This window comes from Gracilinanus agilis, chromosome 5 (genome assembly GCF_016433145.1).
Source record: "Gracilinanus agilis isolate LMUSP501 chromosome 5, AgileGrace, whole genome shotgun sequence".
NCBI lineage: Eukaryota > Metazoa > Chordata > Mammalia > Didelphimorphia > Didelphidae > Gracilinanus > Gracilinanus agilis.
The window spans coordinates 216,219,373-216,238,149 of record NC_058134.1 but is presented as its reverse complement, the minus strand read 5'-3'; the positions used below and the strand labels follow the sequence as shown (position 1 = coordinate 216,238,149).

General features: G+C 40.7%; 2 protein-coding genes across 2 annotated transcripts in view; one reads left to right on the top strand and one right to left on the bottom strand.

Annotated features, from left to right (window-relative positions):
* Positions 1 to 2,034, top strand: part of KDELR3 (KDEL endoplasmic reticulum protein retention receptor 3) — a 14,888-nt gene extending 12,854 nt beyond the window's left edge. The window contains exon 5 of the mRNA XM_044678830.1: positions 1,387 to 2,034. Coding sequence (XP_044534765.1) covers positions 1,387 to 1,427 — 41 coding nt within the window. The 3' untranslated portion in view covers positions 1,428 to 2,034. The remainder of the gene's footprint in view (positions 1 to 1,386) is intronic.
* DDX17 (DEAD-box helicase 17) lies at positions 2,035 to 18,777 on the bottom strand (the record flags this gene model as incomplete). The annotated part of the gene is made up of 12 exons (XM_044678829.1): positions 2,035 to 5,207; positions 6,237 to 6,473; positions 10,591 to 10,650; positions 11,331 to 11,392; positions 11,606 to 11,716; positions 11,933 to 12,105; positions 12,189 to 12,349; positions 13,522 to 13,663; positions 14,006 to 14,071; positions 15,587 to 15,720; positions 16,814 to 16,913; positions 18,592 to 18,777. Coding segments are annotated over 12 exons (1,938 nt in total), but the record flags the coding sequence as incomplete, so codon positions are not given.

Genomic DNA, 18,777 nt, shown 5'->3' with positions numbered 1-18,777 from the left:
TCTGTTGTAAAATTCCAAATGTCTTAAAACATTAGGCCAAATCCCAGATATTTAGTCCATCTTGAATAGAATTACTTTTCCTCTTTTGTTTTGTCATACTCTGAAAGCTTAATGATTTTTGTATTAATTTTCCTATCTTGCCACTGAAGTTCCTAATTCAGTTAGTTTTGTTGACTCTCTAGGATTAAGAAAACCATCTTCTCTTCTGCAAATAGACCCTTTTGCATCCTCTTTCCCCATGATGCCAACGACCAAGTTTAATGTATAACTAGCATTGCTTTTCCCACCCATTTCACAAGTGCCTAATTGTTGGCACAACTGCTCTTCCTCAACTCCAATGACCTCCAGCCCACTCTAACAGCTTTTGTCTGATAATATGCACCTTCCCTCCCCATCCCACTGCTCTATCAAACCTGGTCTTTATTCTGGGACCTCTAGCCCTTCCCTGACCCCCAGGTCCTGCTCCCTAGTCTTTCTCTTTTTTCCCATGGATCTCACTGGCTTATGTTTATGGTTGAATTAAAACTGAATGACCTAATCACCTGAGAAAGGTTGTCCCCCAAACCGCCTGCCAGACAATCCTCAAGATAACCTCCACCCTCTGGCCTGTCTCCAGTTCACCAGAGGAAATATAATGGAGCTTGGCTCTGGCCTGCTTTTGGTGCCTCCACACTTCAGCTGATCTCCCTTGGCTTCTCTAGAATTGAAGCTCAACAGTCCATTAGCTGGTCCATAACCAATTGTTCCAAAGAAATCCTCAAACCCCTGATGAACTACTCCCCTACCCCACCCCTCTCCCCTCCTTTGCTCAGTTCAAGGGACCCTGATGGAAAATATCCTCAAACCTCCTACTCAGAATAGCTGGGCATGGGGGGGCAGGGGGCAGGGGGAGAAGTGCTTCTTATTGAGAGGGTAAAAGTATTGGCAAAGAGAAACCTAGATGTCATGGGTGCAGAGATGAGAGCTTTCTGGGTATCGCCTATATGAAAGGATCTTGAGAGCTGAATCTGGGGAATAAGTTACGCTGTCCAGCTGGAATGTCAAGTATGTGGAAGAGAGTCATGTTAAAGTTAACAAGCTGGGTTGGAACTGGATTGTGAAGGACTTTAAATACCAGCGTAGGGACTTTGTTTTACCTTGGTGAGAATAGGGAGTCGAAGCCTTCTTGAGTGGCAATGTGACATGAAGTCCCCCCCCCACCACCACCACCTTTCATGTACAATTTCTGTTTTTGGTGCAGAGATATTGGCATATGGAGCCCCGTCCACTGCCCACCCAAGCTAGGTAGGAACCTCAGCCATCACGTACCCTGTGTCTGCTTCCATGCTCTGGACACAGCAGCCAAGAATAGCAAATCCTAACCCTCTCTCCATTTTGCCTCAACAGTCCTTAAAGGAAAGAAGTTAAGTCTCCCAATGCCTGTTTGAAGACCCAACCAAGAAACTACACAAGTTTCCTGACTACCAGCTCCAGAAGTCATTCACTGTGGTGCTACTTTCATAACAAGTGGACTTTGCCAAAGGGACATCCTATCATCTTCCCTCCATTCACATCTAGTATTCTACAAATGAAGGGTGGGACAACCCCTGGGGCTAAAATGTGCACTCCTTTAAGAGGCATCCCTCAAATTGGGTTGTCATTGTTTTCTAAGATTGTATTCTCTCCTAACCTGGAAAAGTCACCCCTAATCAAGTAGGTCCTAACCTCCTCGGGGAAAATGTCCCAAAAGAGGTTACACTCGTCTTACTATATATTAAAATAACCACATACACAGAGATCTTGTCAAATTGGAAGTAAAATGTGAAAATGGTGACCTAGAATTGTTAGTTATTTCTCTTTCTACTCCTTTACATACATCTTAAGGGGAAAATGTGCTGTATCTCCCTAAGCCTTTTAATATTATTCCTATGCTTTCTCTTTCCACAGTTCTAGGATAATGACCAAGATTACAGATAGAAATGAAAACCATTTTTACCTAATTCACTGGACTTCTGCTAGGAGAATGTTTGGTAATAAAAAAAAGTGGTGCTTTTCTTTTTATTGTCAACAGTGTTTTTATTTATACCTACAAAAGAAAACAAGATGGTATCAAAAGACAATTTACAAACTAAGAATAGTAACATAGCTTTTAATATCCTGTGCCTGAACATTACACATCTATGAATCTTTCAAGTCTTAATGCAACAGGAATGTGTTCGGAGACCAGCAAGGGCATGAATGAAAGCCACTGACCCTTCAGTTAGAGAAGTCCACACAGTGAAAAGTCAGGGAGGGGTCAGAAGTAAGCCATGACTCCACATTAACACCCTCCCCCCAAAAGGGTTTCAATGATACAAATCAATTGCAGTTAGGTCCTTCTGAATAGGTACTGAAGTGAACAGCGGTTGGAATCTGCGTTTTGAGCCAAAGGCATGAGGAGGACATGAGAGGCTGATGCTCAGGATGACACAGAAGCTGCAATAGCTTTGCAGATGTGCTGTTAATCTCATTTTACAATGAAGCAAGAGCAAACTAAATGCTGTCTCAAGTGCCAAGAGACCCTTCTCATTAGCAGCCAATTTTAAGAGCTGTGAGAGGGCACACTACCTCCCTGGTGTTCTTCTGCATGATAGCTCATAGGTGAACAATTTCACATCTGTTTGAGAGAAGAAAACACCTACAACAGACTCATCAGAGCTTAGACAGCAGAAGTTCTTTGGGGACCTGGGTTTTAAGATACATAGCACACACAGGGCAAACCGCCACAGTAATAAGTGCCTTTTCCCACCTCCCACCCTATAGCCTCAACTTTTACAATAGAAGGGAAAAAGAGAGGGGCAGAGAAAGAGAGAGATGAAGGGTCAGGGGAGAAAAAGGAAATATGAATGTCAAACAGCTTACATGCACAGAATTCCAGCTTATGCTAACAACCTACCTGTATGTCGCACACTTAACCAGACCTTCGGAAGCCCTCAAGAGGACCACCCTGCCTCCCCCTTTTACTCCCCCCTAAAGAATCCTGAAAACATTAACAAAAATCAAAATGGGAGAGGGGTTGGGGGGAGGGTGCCAAACCCAGATCTTATCAATCAACAAGTACACTCCTCCAGCAGAAGAAATTCGGCCCACTGAGCCTGAACAATTCCCGGAACTGCCCACAATAACCAAACAGAACCTCTCTCACTGGCCTTTGGGAGAGGTGTTTGGGGTTCTGCTGCTTTTGCAAAAGGATGTCAAACTAGTTAGGGAGAGATGAGAAATTACGTGAAACAAAGGCAGGGAATTTATCCAGGATCTGTTGTTCCTGGCCCATCTGCCAAACAAAGTCACATTAGAGAACAGACAACATGCTTAACTACAAACGGGAAACACTCACCTACCTTCCGATGGAGAAAGAGCCAATTAAAATGCTTATGGTTCCAGTCTTTGCTAACCTTGCCCTAAAATACTACCTACCTGTAAAAACTGAGCACAAGAGGATCCTGGAGAGCTAGACCCAGAAGCTCAGTGATAGTCTTGAGAAAGTATAAGGGAAGTTTAAAAATCAATGAACTCAGAACAGCTCGGCCTAATCCCTTGTGGGTAAAAAGATAAAAGGATGATAGGATAAAAGGACTTCAGCCCTAGCTCTGTAAACACTGATGTTACTAGAAAAACCCTGTTCATTGCACTGAGATTCAGAAAATTCTCTGCAATTAAAGGTACTTTATATTCTTCTTAAGGTAAATGCATGGAATTAGTTGATAAAAATCTGTGTTGCTTCCATTGGACCTTTCTGTCTATCTTGCCTGCAGCAGCTGTCTGGATGGAAACTGACTTTCACAGATGGTCCCTGGCAATATGAGGAAGATTGAAGCAGCTCCCACCCAGCTGCTGAGATGCTATACTTTAACCATCACAGAAAATACTCAGGGTTTTAAAAATTAAAGACATTCATGTTAAACACCAGCTTGTATTTCTGGCATAGTTAAATCCAGATTCTCAGCAATCTAATTTCCATGACATTATGGCTGACCATCAACGGTTGCTTCTCAAGTAAGAAAAGCAGACACATTACAGCCGACTTTCCAGGGAGGTGAGAGGGGGCAGAGTTAAATACCCAATCCAATTTGAATTTGATTGTCTTGAAATGTTTAACAGGCAATCAACCAAGTAAAATAAACATACCTTAAACATGTGAGCTTAGTAACAGTGCCCATCATCCATTATAAGAACTCAACTCCAAGGCTATTTTCAGAGAATTTAGATCATAGCAAAAGCTCTGCATGCTCTTCCTGTACCCACACCAAATGAGTACATGAAAGCATGAATGCTATACTCTCCTGTATTACACTGCAAAATCTTCCTCCCGCCCAACTCCTAAACTTAGACAATGTTAAAAAAAAAAAGGGGGGGGGAATACAACTGAACTGCCCAATGTCCATTTTTTTCCCTTTTAAAAGAAAAAAAGCTCAGCTCAAATTTCCTCAACATGCAAGAAGTTGGAGAAAAAAGGGAGGGGGGGAACATTTCCAGTCAGCTATTTATTTTTACAAAATTTCTAATATGGACTGGATCATTTTTGGCGGGCAGAAGAAATCTGGCAGTGGAATTCTAACTAACCTGCATGAAAGACAAATCACAATGGTTAAAAGAAAAAAAAAAAGTGAAGAAAGAAAAAAGGAAAGAGAGCTCCTTTAAATGTAAGAGGTCTGGACAAGTCTCACCACCACCTGAGTGGCTTCATTTTCGGGAGGGAGGAGGGGGAGGCGGAGGGGGAGGATACTGGTAGGCAGCCTGCCCCATGTAACCTATCATGTTAGTAGCCCCAGGAGGCTGTGGGAACTGCTGAGACATCAGAGGTTGTGGCTGCTGCCCAGACCGGCCCAAGCCACTATACTGCTGGCTGGAGCTCTGAGAGCTTCTCCCAGCTGAGGCGGTACCACTAGCTCCATAGGTGCCAGCCCCATATTCTTGAGCTGTGTAGCCACTGGTGCCATAAGCAGCTGCCCCATAGGTGCCTTGGCCATAGGTATATTGACCTGCTTGAGCACCAAAGGCAGAATTGGGACTGCCATAGCCACTACCATTAGCGTAACCAGCTCTGTCCGTATCTCCTCGATCACGATAGCTTCCAGAGTCTCTCCGGCTACCATCTTTAACTCCTCGAAGCCTGCGGTCACATTCATCCTGGTACATCAGATTGGGATTGTTGACTGAAGAGGTGGTACGGTACCGAGATCGACCACCTGATGGAAGGATAAGTGGAATTACACAGGGACTAAATGGAGGATTTTTAATACAACTGGATAGTCGGGGAAATAAAGAGGATCTTGTACTTCTCCTGATCCATACAACTTGCTCTAAAAGTTAAGTTATAATTTCTAGTTTACTCTTAAAGGATCTCACACATTACCCAGAGAAATAAGTAGTGAAATTACTCCCTATTTTCCTGCTATTCATTTAAGTATTTTATAAAGGTAAAGGTAACATGCCCAAGTTTTTCAAAAAAGTATGATGGCCAAGAGAGTGGCCAGCTGCCCTGAACTAAGAGGTCATCCAAGTTCTATTTTATTTTCTAACACTATAATTAAAAACTTGTTTGCCTGATTTCTACAACCATAAAAACTGCCAAAATTATTCACCTCTCCTCTAAGGAAAACAAACAGCATACAGCACAAATTATTGCGGTTGATAAAACTTATTGAAATTAAAATAATGGAGGTATTTTATGCTCAATTTTGAGCATTCCAAGCTTTTCTAAGCACTAACTGTTGATTTCACAGTCGTCATGGACATTGAGGCTGGCAGTATAAAAGAAGACATGCCAACACTGGAAATGAAAGGGGTTGGATGAAGTCCTAAATATTTTGATATATTTTCTTTCTTTCTTTTTTTAAAACTCAATACTTTCTGTCTCAGTATCAACTCTAAGCAGAGTAGTAAGGGCTTGGCAATTGGGGTTAAGTGACTTGCCCAGGGTTACACAGCTATAAGTATCTGAGGTCAGATTTGAACCAAGGACCTCTTGGCTCCGGGTCTAGCTCTCTATGACTGCCACCTTGTTGCCCTGATAAAATAAACAGAGCACATGAATTCTATTATCAGATGCAGGTTATGTCTATGCAACAGGACTGAATGGTAATTTTCAAGACAAATGAAGAAACACCACTATGGTTTTCCTTTCTCACTCTTCTAAAGCTCATTAAACAAAAGTGCAATGTAACCAAGTCTCAAGGTCTACCACAATGGGACCAAAGCAGACACTTAAATCTTACCCCCTCCTCCACCACCGCCTCTGTGGTCCACCAGCTGCATCAGTTTTGGGTTGATCGCCTGATTGGCCTCCTCTAATACTTTGATCAGTTCCCTAGCTTGTTTTAAGTTTCCTGGGGTGAAGAAGGTGTAGGCGGTGCCTTTGTTGGTGCTCCGAGCTGTCCGGCCAATGCGGTGCACATAATCCTCAGAGCTGTTGGGATAGTCATAGTTGATGACAAACTTAACATCCTCGACGTCTTCAGGACCAGCGTTGAATCCCAAGATGGGAGTTGAAGTGGTGGGAAAGAAGGTAAAGAATGTGCCAACGATAGGTGGGAAGCACGGATGTAGATGACAGCAAGAGGAGAAGAAGAAGAAATTAGGAACCGCACTGAACAGAAACAAAACAGACTCATCCCAACAGAGTAAAAGAGGGAGAAATGAGATTAGTCAATCTTGGGGACCCCCCAAGTGGCACATCGCCCCAAAATGGATGCAAAAGGGTTAAAGCAACCATCTAGTCAAAGTCCTGCCTGTGCTAAACTGAAAGCACTTCAGAGAATGACAGAACTATCCAAAATGGGTCTGTTGAAGTCAAGTAAATTACACTCCCCTGGCTACATGGAGCAGAATGGTACCATTATTATAAATAAGGGCAAACCACTTCGACTCTGTTGGGAGAAGCCCAGCAAAATCTAACAATAATATTATACACTTACCTTCCAACCAGTTACATGGCAAAAACAGAGCTTCATATACTTTCTTATGACTACTTTGTCAAAGGAGCTTAACAACCCAAACATTTCATGTTCTTTATGAAAATTCTCCCCATTCATTCAACTCTAGAAACACTCCTGTTACAAATCAAATTCTGTCCACCTAATTTTTTTTAACTTGAGATAAATCATCCTTCCCTACCTTTTTTACTTCTGATTATCATGAAAACACTTTACATTAAAGTTTTACTACACTACCAAGTCCAGTTTCTGATGATCTTGCTCAACTCAAGGTTGTGGTTTGAACTCAAGCACTTGTGAAACCAAAGCTTGTCTAAGTGACCAGGGAAATGAGATGAATAGCCAATTTGGAAAATGCCACGAAACCTTGAGATACACTCTGGCCATTGCTAAAAACTATGGAAATGTTAGTGTGATGCTTGAAGTTGGAAGATTATCTATTTACTAGAACAAGCAAAGTTAAGACTGTCATTAGAGTCCTAATGTTTTGTGGAAAAAATCTGCATTTTACAAAGAATATTCAGAAAATATCCAAGATAAAACACAGATTTTTGTGATATAAATAATTAAAAAACATTCTCTGTTTGTTACCAGACCGATGCACACTCCCTCCTCCTTTGGGAAACCGCTGCAGCCGATCCCGTCTCTTTGCCTTTTATTTTTGGCGGCCTCCTTTCGAAAACTCCGCCCTCTGACACGGGACCACTGGAGCGCGGGGAGCATGCATCAAGGGTCCGTGGCAGTGAGAAGTCCCCACACACGCTCGCTCTGTGAACTGGCTTAGATGCTTCTCTGTAGCCCCATTTGGTTGCCAAGCGCCGGAGAACCTGGGTTCGGGTAAAAATTTCAGGTCCTCCAACGCCTCCCCCCAGGGATAATAGGGGTGATTGTAGAAAAAAATAATGAATAAAAAATGCAAGTTACATCCAAAGGGTCAGACTGCATCTATTGCCCAGACTGCATTAATTTCAGGGGGAGATGATTTTTTTAAAATGTATATGTAACTGTTAAGGGGGAATGGGAAGAAAAGGGCATTATGTCTGTTTCTTATTACAGTAAAGGCTCCTCAGGTTTTGCTGACTCCCAAGTCCTGAATCGCACCAGAAAGAGTGAGAAGGCAGATATCACAGGGGGCAGCGTGAGTCTCCAGCTAGGGTCGATGTGCAAAGATAGGGCAGGAGATAGGGGATGGGGAATTTTGATCAACACAGCAGCAACCAACTGTATGCTCCTTGGTCGATCCCATTCCGCATGTCTGTCCAGCAGCAGCAGAGCAAGTCGATTTATTACGCTGAATGCATGGAAGTACTTTCATAACAAGAAAGCTTTGGGGACTGTAGTCAACAGTTCACATACTTCCTACAACTTGGGAACATCTAGGGGTGGAGACAAGGGGGGGGGGGCAAAGGTAGTGATGGTTCTCCAGACTTAGAAAAGGTGGTCCTGTAGGTATGGCACGCAAGAGCAAGTATAGGATTTGGTCTCTCCAGCCAATTATGCTCTGACCTATCGGTGTGCCACCAAAGTATTCTCTTATTGCCTTCAGATAAGATGTAGCAAGGGAAGAAATACTCTCTGGGCCTCATACCCTTTGGTCAGACCATCAAAAAGCCCTATGATTTGGCCTACAGCTCAGTGATTAATTGGGGGTGGGTGGGTGGGTTGGGGGAGACACCAGGGCTTGAGAAGTGGTGGGGAGGGGGAATGGGATGGGGACAAAGGCTAAGAAAATGCTCATCTAGAGCGGCTCCGGACCACCCATGCAGAGATGCCCCGAGGCTGCACTGAGTGACGTGCAGCAGATAGCAAAGCTTCTGTTAGAAAACAAGACAAAAGAAATTCAATGTTTTTAGTTTAACCAAGTGAAGTTTAACAAAACAAGATTGTCGAAAGACCAGGGGAAGGAGCTTTCTATCTGAAAGTGACTAAGGAAATTCTGGGAGTTGAACTTACCTGAAGGGAACATTTAAGAAACCACTGCTTGCCAGAGAGGGAGAGAAAAGGCCTGGTGACTCCGCCAAAATAGTGCGCCCCTGTCTACACGAGGTAGACGCCTTCACTTTCCAGCTCTCAGAGGACCTTGGTCACAAGCTGGCCAGTTTATTTTGTCCTCCTTTTGATTTTACAAGGCAGCAAACAAAGGGGCCCAAACAAGCACAGGTGCTGTTTAGTAACAAGAAACAGACTCGGAGACCTTCCCGGCCCCTTCACTCAGGTGAGTGGGGGGTGGTGGAGGTGGGGAGGCTGGTTACAACATGGCGGCCAATTAGGTTGATAGGGGAGCAGGGGTGGGCGGGTGGGGGCTGCAGGTTTGTTTTAACTGTCTAGGCGAGATGCACAAAGAAGCTACCAGCACATAGCAAGCCTGTTTAAAAATCACCATCACTGAAAGCTTTGTTTTCCATATATAGTAAACTGCTTCCAGGCCTCAGCTCCTTCTCCCAACAGGCCCAAGTTCTCGCTGCACAGGTCCAGACATGACCTTCTCAGGGCAGAGACAGTCTCCAGTCATGGTTGGGAGGCCAAGGCCTCTTAAGAGAAGAGGCAAAACAGCAACGCTTTTTGGGTGAGGGTTGGAGAAAGATAGTCTGAAGAGGAAAAATGTGCCAACACACTTGAAGCCCAGTCTTGGCATGGCACTGGCCTCTTGATAGGGTCAATGCCTTCACAAGGCTTCCAAGTGTATCGTCTTTCTGGCCTTTCAAAATTAAGACAGGGCTCCCAATTACAGAAACCTGCCAAGAAGTCAAGACTTAATTCATGAATCTGTCTACATACTTTGAAATAGAAAACTGGAACTGCCAAGTCTGGTAACCACATTAAAAATCTCAAGTGGCCCAGAGATGTCTGGGAATATCTAAAGTCACAGTGGAAGCCTGCCAGGAGATTCATTTTTAAGACTGGCAGTTACTATATGTTTACATCAAAGAGGGAACTCAATGCCCAAGATTATTTTATACCAGTAGGTGATAAAATTGGGCAATAGTGACTGACTAATCCATTCATACAAGGCAATCTTCAAGTCTTAATTACCAAACCCCAACAATACATTGTGACAGTACTGTGGAGCAGAGAAAACAAAGATGCAAACTAACTTCTGAGTTCTGCCTCACAGAGAAGCAACTACTACAAATGGGTTGGAGCAGGGGGAAATAACCTTTGTTCGGCTGGTCCAGTATCAAAAAGAAAAAGTACAAGGAAAATTGCATCAAAGTAACTAATGAGAATGTTCATACAGATTTTTCTTTGGCATACATGTGAGCTGAAGACAGCCAAGATCAATACAGCCTGTGCTCTCCAACCAACAAGCCCAAGAGAGGAAAGTAGGGGCAGGCCAGAAGGGACTGCTTTGCTTAACTGATTGAATGTCTCTTCTCCCTCTTGAGTAGTCATGCCTAGGCCTTGCTGCAAACCAAAGCCTGTTTGTTAGGAGCAGGAAGAGACTTTAAACATGTTAGGAAAAAAAACACCAAAGTTTTAAAAAAATTACTTGTGGGGGAAATCACGCTTTGCATTATTTTTTTTTTAAATATCTAAACACACACATATAGACTCTACTTTGAGGTAATAAATAAACCTCCCAACAAAAAAAGATACATATACCAGTTATAGGCAAGAGACACCTATCTGTACAAACCTAGCCCACGAGAGGCTACATCCGTAGCAATGAGGATGGGAGCCTTCCCAGAACGGAATTCTGAAAGACAAGAGCCCCACCCACCCAAAGTCACATTGAGTTACATGGAGCTAAAAGGCATGTTTTAGAAAAGAATCTAAAAAAGATTTCTACCTTTACTGGACTTTTCTTAGGTTAAAATTTATAGTAGCCTCCCCAAACAGCCACCCCTTTTCTTACTTTTCTGGACCAAATTTCAAGTTCCATTTAGAAGTAGAAGAAATCTTAAAAAACCAGTTTTAATCCATGCTCCTCATTTTAACAATGGAGAAACTGTCTAAATGGTAGAACAAAGTTGTGAAGACCCAGGCTTCCCCTCCTCTCCCAATCTAGTACTCTTCACATGCTAACACTTTTTATAAAATACTCATGGAAGCTCCATCAGGAATAAAGAAGCCAGGAACATAAACAACATGAGGAGGACAGGTACATTCCTTTTAAAAAGGACACAAATTTTATACCTCTTAAAAAAACAATGAACCAAAGATAAAAAGTAAAACATTTTTGCTGATAATGAGTGGTATAACTGAGACCTACTTTATGTAGCAGGTTTAAAAACACATATTTTCCTTTTCTATTGATACTCCCCAAGAATTTGGGCTACGAAGTTTAAGAAGTCAGAGAAAAGTGTTTCTATGCTGGCCCCAAGTCATGAGACATTATTTCTTCAAAATGTCCAATCCTCATAGGTCTGTACTCACCATTCAGTACCCAATCTCTTTCTGGTTGACTCTTGTCTCCATGAATACACATAGCTGGCCATCTGTCAATAAAAATTGACCATTTTAGAAAACACACTAAGAAGGAAAACAAAGTCAAGAAAAGATCTGTAACCATAAATTACATTGCAAAGTTTTGTCAGGGTCACCATGTCAATATACTGTTGTGAACATTTTGCAAAACCCAAAGCAGGGACTACCATTTAAATTTTAGAATTCCTTAGAGATCAAGACTGACAGTTCAACGGCATACTCACCCATCTCTGCGCATCCTTCGAGTTAGATCATCACATCGTCTCTTTGTCTCCACAAAGATTATGGTCTTATTTTCTTTTTCAGCCATTATTTCCTCCATCAGCTGGATCAATCTGGAAAGCAATCATAAATGATAGTTATACACCAAAGTTAAAATGCTTCATTTTGAAGTTATTAAAAACTAGAATTAGTAGCAAAATTAGGGCTCACAAACATGAGGTCCCCCAATACAACCCATTTGGAAAATCATTAAGAAACATTTGAATGTCAAAAACTAATAAATGAGCCTTCTCAGTAAAAGGCTATCTTATCTGAACACAAATTCATACTTGTGGTCTTTCTCGCTTTCCATGCAAACATCCACAATTTGCAAGATGTTGTGGTTGGCACTCAGTTCCAGATTCCCTACATTGATCTGGGTGTAGTCACGAAGGAAATCCTCAGCCAGTTGTCGAACCTCTTTTGGCCAGGTGGCACTCCACATTAAGGTCTGTCTATCAGGCTAAAAGCAAGCAAAGAGTGTTGCTGTATGAAGGCACTTTCTACAGCTAGAGATTAAAAGGAAAAAGTATTCATTTCACATACCCTGATTTGGTCCACAATCTTTCGGATCTGAGGCTCAAACCCCATATCAAGCATTCTGTCAGCCTCATCCAATACAAGGTAAGTACAGCGGCGAAGATTGGTTTTTCCAGATTCCAGAAAATCTATCAGGCGGCCAGGAGTAGCTATGCAGATTTCAACACCTACAAAAGGGAAAGGAAAATTCAAGAAAACTCCTTACAGTAATGAGTTAGTCAAAAGCTTAAAAAATAAAATAAAATCTGTATCACAGCTAAGATCAAAAAGCTCAGCTCAGGTGACCACAGCAGCAATAGAAACTTTACAGTCTAACATGTCAAGAGGTCATAAAAGGCAGGAGGGAAAGATCAAGTTCAACCCTGACAAGACGTGCAGTCAGTAGTATCAGGTCTAGCACTGGGAGGGGCATTGGAGAATGCCTAGTTTGACTTCCCCATTTTATGGGTAACAACAGGGCTCAAGTTCTAAATCCAATTTTAGGACTCTTTCTACAACTTCTAAGTCCTGCTTCCATTTCATAACTATGATTTCATTCCTGGAGGGAATTCCCTTCTCCATCACCAATCACTTAACCATCTCTAACTAGATAAGTAAAAGATTAGGCAATGGGCTGGAATGGTTAGAATGGGCTATGGTTGTAGAGCCCAGGAAATCCAAACTTTCTGATTTAAAGCAATGTTTCCTTTTGCCTGACTTTAGTCATGTGATTTATACTTTACTGAGCCAGTTCCAGGCAGGACATTTTTTTTTTTTGCTGACCCCCTTGATACACTTATAAATTATATGTGATTAGGCAACTGTTTAAATAAATAAGGACAGAAAAACTAGCATCCTCAAAATTTCTTGCACATAAGTTTGCTTTTACATGAAAACTGTTCTGTAAAAAGAAACCTATTACTCTATTTGTACAAATTAACCCTTGCTCTGTCTTTTCCTTCAACCACCCAGATCCTCCTCCCCTATCACTAAACATTTCACAGGGAACACTCTCATTCCCCTCTGCTGCATCCCCTAATAGATCTATAGACCCTCCAAAGCCTTTCTACCCCTGCAACAGCTAAACCGCCCTTTATGTGCTGTCTCCACCAATAATAGTTAGTTCTTTAAGAACAGAAACTATCTTCCTTTCATGTATTTTAATAGTATGAATTTACTTAAGAGAATTTTCTGATATGCCTTTAAAAATGGCATTTTCTTAAAAGCCTTTTGGTTAAACAGTGAAGCAAAAAGGTTAATATAATCCAATTTACAGACACCTGCTTTTCAGGAAGACAGCTATAATATTCCATAAACACATATTCTATGCCCAATGAAATAGCTTTTGATTCTTCATTACCTCTCTCCAAATCTCGAATCTGGGGACCTTTTGGAGCACCACCATATATACAAGTACTCTTCAACCGAGAACATTTGCCATAATCATCAGCTACTTGCTGTACTTGCTGGGCCAATTCTCGAGTGGGAGCCAGAACCAGGCACTGTCAAATAAAAAGAACATATGTAAAATAGGCCAGACACAAATAAAGAAGGGAATAAACTGAGATCTTTAAACAAGTATAGATGATTAAAACAAACCCCCCAAAACCTTCTTCTCCTAGGGGACATTAACTTCAATGTCAACATTAAACCATTGCATGTTCGAGTATGCCTTGTCTTATTCATCAATTATCCTGTAAAGCTCATGCATATAAGCACTGATTTTATATATTTTCTCTTGTTGTCCTATAAAAAGTTATCAAAGTACTTTGCAGTTACAGGGTACACTTGCTAAATAAATACTCTCAGCATGCTTCTTAGATAAAAAAAAAAAAGACACTCACAATTGGGCCATCCCCTCTCTCCAAATATGGCTGATGGTTGATATGAACAATTGCAGGCAGCAAATACTGAAAAAGAACACAAGGGAAACTTCAATTGTGCATCTCACTGTTTAGTTGTGTAATATCAACACATATTTACATAACAAAACACCTTTTCCCAAAACCGTTTGAAAAAATATATATTGGCATGAGAAAGCTTAAGCTAAAAGGCTGATCTGCAATACTAGTGAAAAGGAGGGACGTAAGACACAGGCTTCTTGAATATTATATACTGCCTCCTTTCTGTCAAGAATGGAAAATTAGTTTTTGTCATTCCCCAAAGTCCCAGTCCAAATTAAGTAGCAGGATCAACACCCTCCCTCTCATTTAAATCTGCCATCTGTGTAAATAGAAATTAGCTCTATCCCATTAATAGTCAAAAATCTACTCAACCCAGGCGTGCTAATGATGTCACTCCCACCTCCCTTAGTGGGGAGGGGAGACGAGTTACCCACACGTGACAATAAGTAACAAATCAAGAATAAGGGACTGCCCTTTGGGCAGTCCAAATCAATGTAGAAACTGCCATTTGTCCATTTGAATTAGAGGTGGACCACAGGAAGTGATGAAAGACACATTCTCTTTAAGTAAGTGAGGGAACTTCCTGTGGGGGCAGTTGCCGTCTGGAACTGGAGGAAGAAGCATCTCCTGAGACCACAGACAGCTTACACTCCTGTATTGTCACGTGGGTAAGTTAGGCTGGCTTCCTTGGCCTAGCTGGGCCAATTCTAAACTCTGCCTATCCGGCTGTTGGGCCTTGCGGCTTACAGCTTCAATTATTTAGACTTCTAACCTCCCTCTTCTCTTTATCCTTACTTACCTTCCTGATTGTAAATAAACTCTTCAACCCGATGCTGACTTGGGTTTGATTTAATTACGGAATCAACCTGAATTGTTGATTCCTGGCGGCCACAAAATTTTAATATATAGCTAATAACTAAATTTTAATTCTTACATATCTACCCAAACAGCATAGGAAAAAATGTAATATTACTAACTAGACTAATAGAGGCTCACATTTATTAACACTTGAGAGCTTATAAAACTTTCCTCATAACAACCCTGTGAGGTAGTCAATTATAATTCCTTGGTTTATAGGAAGAAAGCAGGATATACAGGAGAAAAAGGGAACTAACAGCATTCAAGAACTTGTTCAAGATCACAAAGCTAGTTAAATATGCAATTCAAACTAGGTTCTCCTTAAGCCCAGGACTTCAGTGTACTCTCCAATATAAAGACTTCCAATAGAGAATTCAGCAACTCTTATCAGAGGCCAATTAAAGGAATATTGACTATTAAAATTAGATAGTTATGGGGCAACTAAGTGGGCTCAGTGGATAGAGAGCCAGGCCTGGTGAGAAGATCTGATCCTGAATTCAAATATGACCTCAGACACTTTCTAACTGTGTGACCCTGGACAAGTCACAGCCTCCACTGTCTAGCTCTTATCACTCTTTTGCCTTGGAACCAATACTTAGTATCAATTCTAAGATGGAAGGCAAGGGTTAAAAAAAAAAAAATTACATGGTTGTTGATACATACCGCCAAAGTCTTCCCAGAGCCGGTTTGAGCAATGCCCACCATATCTCGGCCACTAAGAGCCAATGGAAATCCCTGGCACTGAATTGGAGTTGGTTCTGTGAAGTTCTGATCCATTAACACATCCATCACATACTCTATAAGACAAAAACAAAACACTTCACTTTAATCTAAAAGGACATCAATATGAATAGCAGTCATATAGAACTCAGCTGGAGAATAACTTCATGTCTTGCCATTTCCTGTAATGAACAATTTATAGAGTAAAAACTCTAGTGTAGCATTTCCCAACTTTTTAAAATCCCTGAACCCCCATCTTCCCTTAAAACCAATATTCAATATAAATGGGAATCAAGTATGAAGCTTGCCATACATGTACACCTAAGAAATAAAAAAGTTTATAAGCACATTAAGAATGGGACTTGCTTCTTCATGGACACCAACAATCCCATCCCTGTTGGAAATCAAGTATAAAGAACTGACCAAACTATCTTTGGGTTCTCTTGCGGTCTGCTGCCTGGGTGCCCAAGGCATACCTTCAGTTAAGAATCCCTGCCCCAGGGGGCAGCTGGGTAGCTCAGTGGATTGAGAGTCAGGCCTAGAGATGGGAGGTCCTAGGTTCAAGTTGGGCCTCAGACACTTCCCAGCTGTATGACCCTGGGCAGGTCACTTGACCCCCATTGCCCACCCTTACCACTCTTCCACCTATGAGCCAATACACAGAAGTTAAGGGTTTAAAAAAAAAAAATAGAATCCCTGCCCCAGAGGAAGATCACAAAGTCTCTAAAAAGAACACATGAAAAGACACTTTAGAACACCCTTAGTATTTATAATTTTCTCCTTTCTCAAGAAGTACAAGAGTCAGGTACATCAGACTTTGGCAAGGTTTAAAATTGCCCAAGTCACTAAGAACTTTAGGACCTACAGTCTTTTCCACATCATAACTCAGAATGTCTAGACTATGTACCCTGACAATGTGGAACATCAAAATCTGTGCACTCAGCAACTACCAGACTCCTACAACTTGACTTCTGTTCATATCATCAGATAAAGGTTCCTAGTCTCTAGGTCTAATCTACTTAAAATTACCAATTATTTTCCTAATTATCCTTTTGACCAACTAAATTAATTCCTCCCCTCCTTATACACCAGTTTCTTCAACAGTGTTCTCTACATACAAGAGTCATAAATGTCTATGTGAATAATTTGACTAAATTAAAGAATACTTACGGGGAAAGTTAGCATGATGGAAAGCAAACACTGGCTTAGGACAAACATCTCCCCCTCTCACTGTAATCTCCTTCTTCCGACGCAGCTCATCAACCTCATACTATGATAAAATAAAAACAAGTGGTTTAGCACAAAGTTCTCTTAGGTCTAGCTATTTACGGCATCCTTTAACTTGGCAAATACTAATGTAAATGTTAATTTCAAGTTTATTAAAATAAAAGTACTGATGAATGTCTAGGAAGCTCATTTCTCCCTTCTAGTTTTAAGCATGCCTGAGCCTAATGGGCATCTTCTAAGGCAGCTGGTGGTAACAGTGGAGAGCACTATACTTGGAGTTAGGAAGACCCAGTTGAAATCTGCCCTTAGACCTTGTTGAATGACCTTTGAGCAAATCATTAATCCTCTGCTTTCCTGAACTATAAAACGAGGATAATATAACAGCCATACCTACCAATATTCATGTAAATGTGGAATGAGATAACATTTGTAAAAGTGCTTAGCACAGTGCCTGGCACATAGTAGGAAATATATAAATGCTAGTAATTTTTAATTTTTAAATTTCACTGAATCCTGAGGCTTGACAAGAGGTCAACAATTCTCCCTTCAATAAAGTTTAATGAGATGCACAATTCAAAACTTTCAAGACTGAATTTATTTTTCTACAAGATTATTATCTGGGTGATACTTCATACAGTAAAATTTTAATTAAAAATTTAATTCAGGGAAGTAGGTATTCTACAGATTTTTTTTTTTCAAGGCACACTTACCATACCTCAACTCATGTCAAACATCTTGTTGGATATTTTTATGTTTACATTGTTACATAGTAATGACATTGTATAGCATATATTACTCATACCCTTATCTCATATGAAGACCCTGTGAAGGATACTATCACAATGTCACAAATGAGCAAAAGAAGCCATTGCTTAGCATTGCCAGCTATATTGTAAGTGCTAAGAAATGCTTTCTACGGGGCAAAGAGGCTCAATATTTTAATCAAAGCTAACTAGTGCCCTCGTTCCTAGAATATTGCTCTTTCTGCCTTAATGTCATTTTTATCATTTTTTAAAAATCTTTCAGGGACCTAGGGTCATCATCATGCAAAACCTTTATCCTTTTTATCGATTGTCATAGTACAAAATGTAAAAAAAGCATTCTGATGAAGGTTCCAGATCCAATGGTAGGTGACAGTTCATAGTCAGATTATTTCATATTCAGTAGGTAGGATGGAAATAAGTAGCCAAACTGGTCTGTTTTATAATTTACTATCTTATTTATTAAAAAGTAAAGCAAATATTAGACTAGATAATTTCTAAGGACTCTTCCAACTATTTTAAAACCCATAAACTTGACAAGGACATTTATGATAAAGAACATTATCAGTTCTCATTTTCTGGACTTTTAAATACTTCAGAGTAAGCAGAGAATGCAATTCATATTTTTCAGGGAACATTGAAATCATTTTATTGCTCAAATCCATTTATATCTGATAAATCATTAATTATGGAAGAAAAGATATAAAATCAAAGGAATAAAAGATCCAGATGCAATAGGGATCATGTCAACAAGCATAAAAATGTTTTAAGTGTGCATGTACATACAGGTACAAACAAATACATCTGTCATTCAAGATTTTATTCTCAAACTGGAGTCATAGTTCCTATGTGGGGGAAAAAGAAATCAAAGCCTATTAAGACAAAAATAACTACTTAAGTATGTTCTGGTCTTTTGAAAACATTTTCTTTATGTTTACAAAAACCATTGTGAAAACTTACTGGGGTAAGCCTGGCCACTTCAGGGTGTTCCACATAAAAGTTCTTCTCAAACTTTGGCAGCTCACTCAGGTCCCATTTCTTTTTGCGCAAACGTTCCCCAGGATTACCAAATTTCTTTGGAGGTAGACCTCCACCTCCTCTTGCTCCAAACCTAAAGCCATCAAAATTACTCTTTTTTATTTGTAC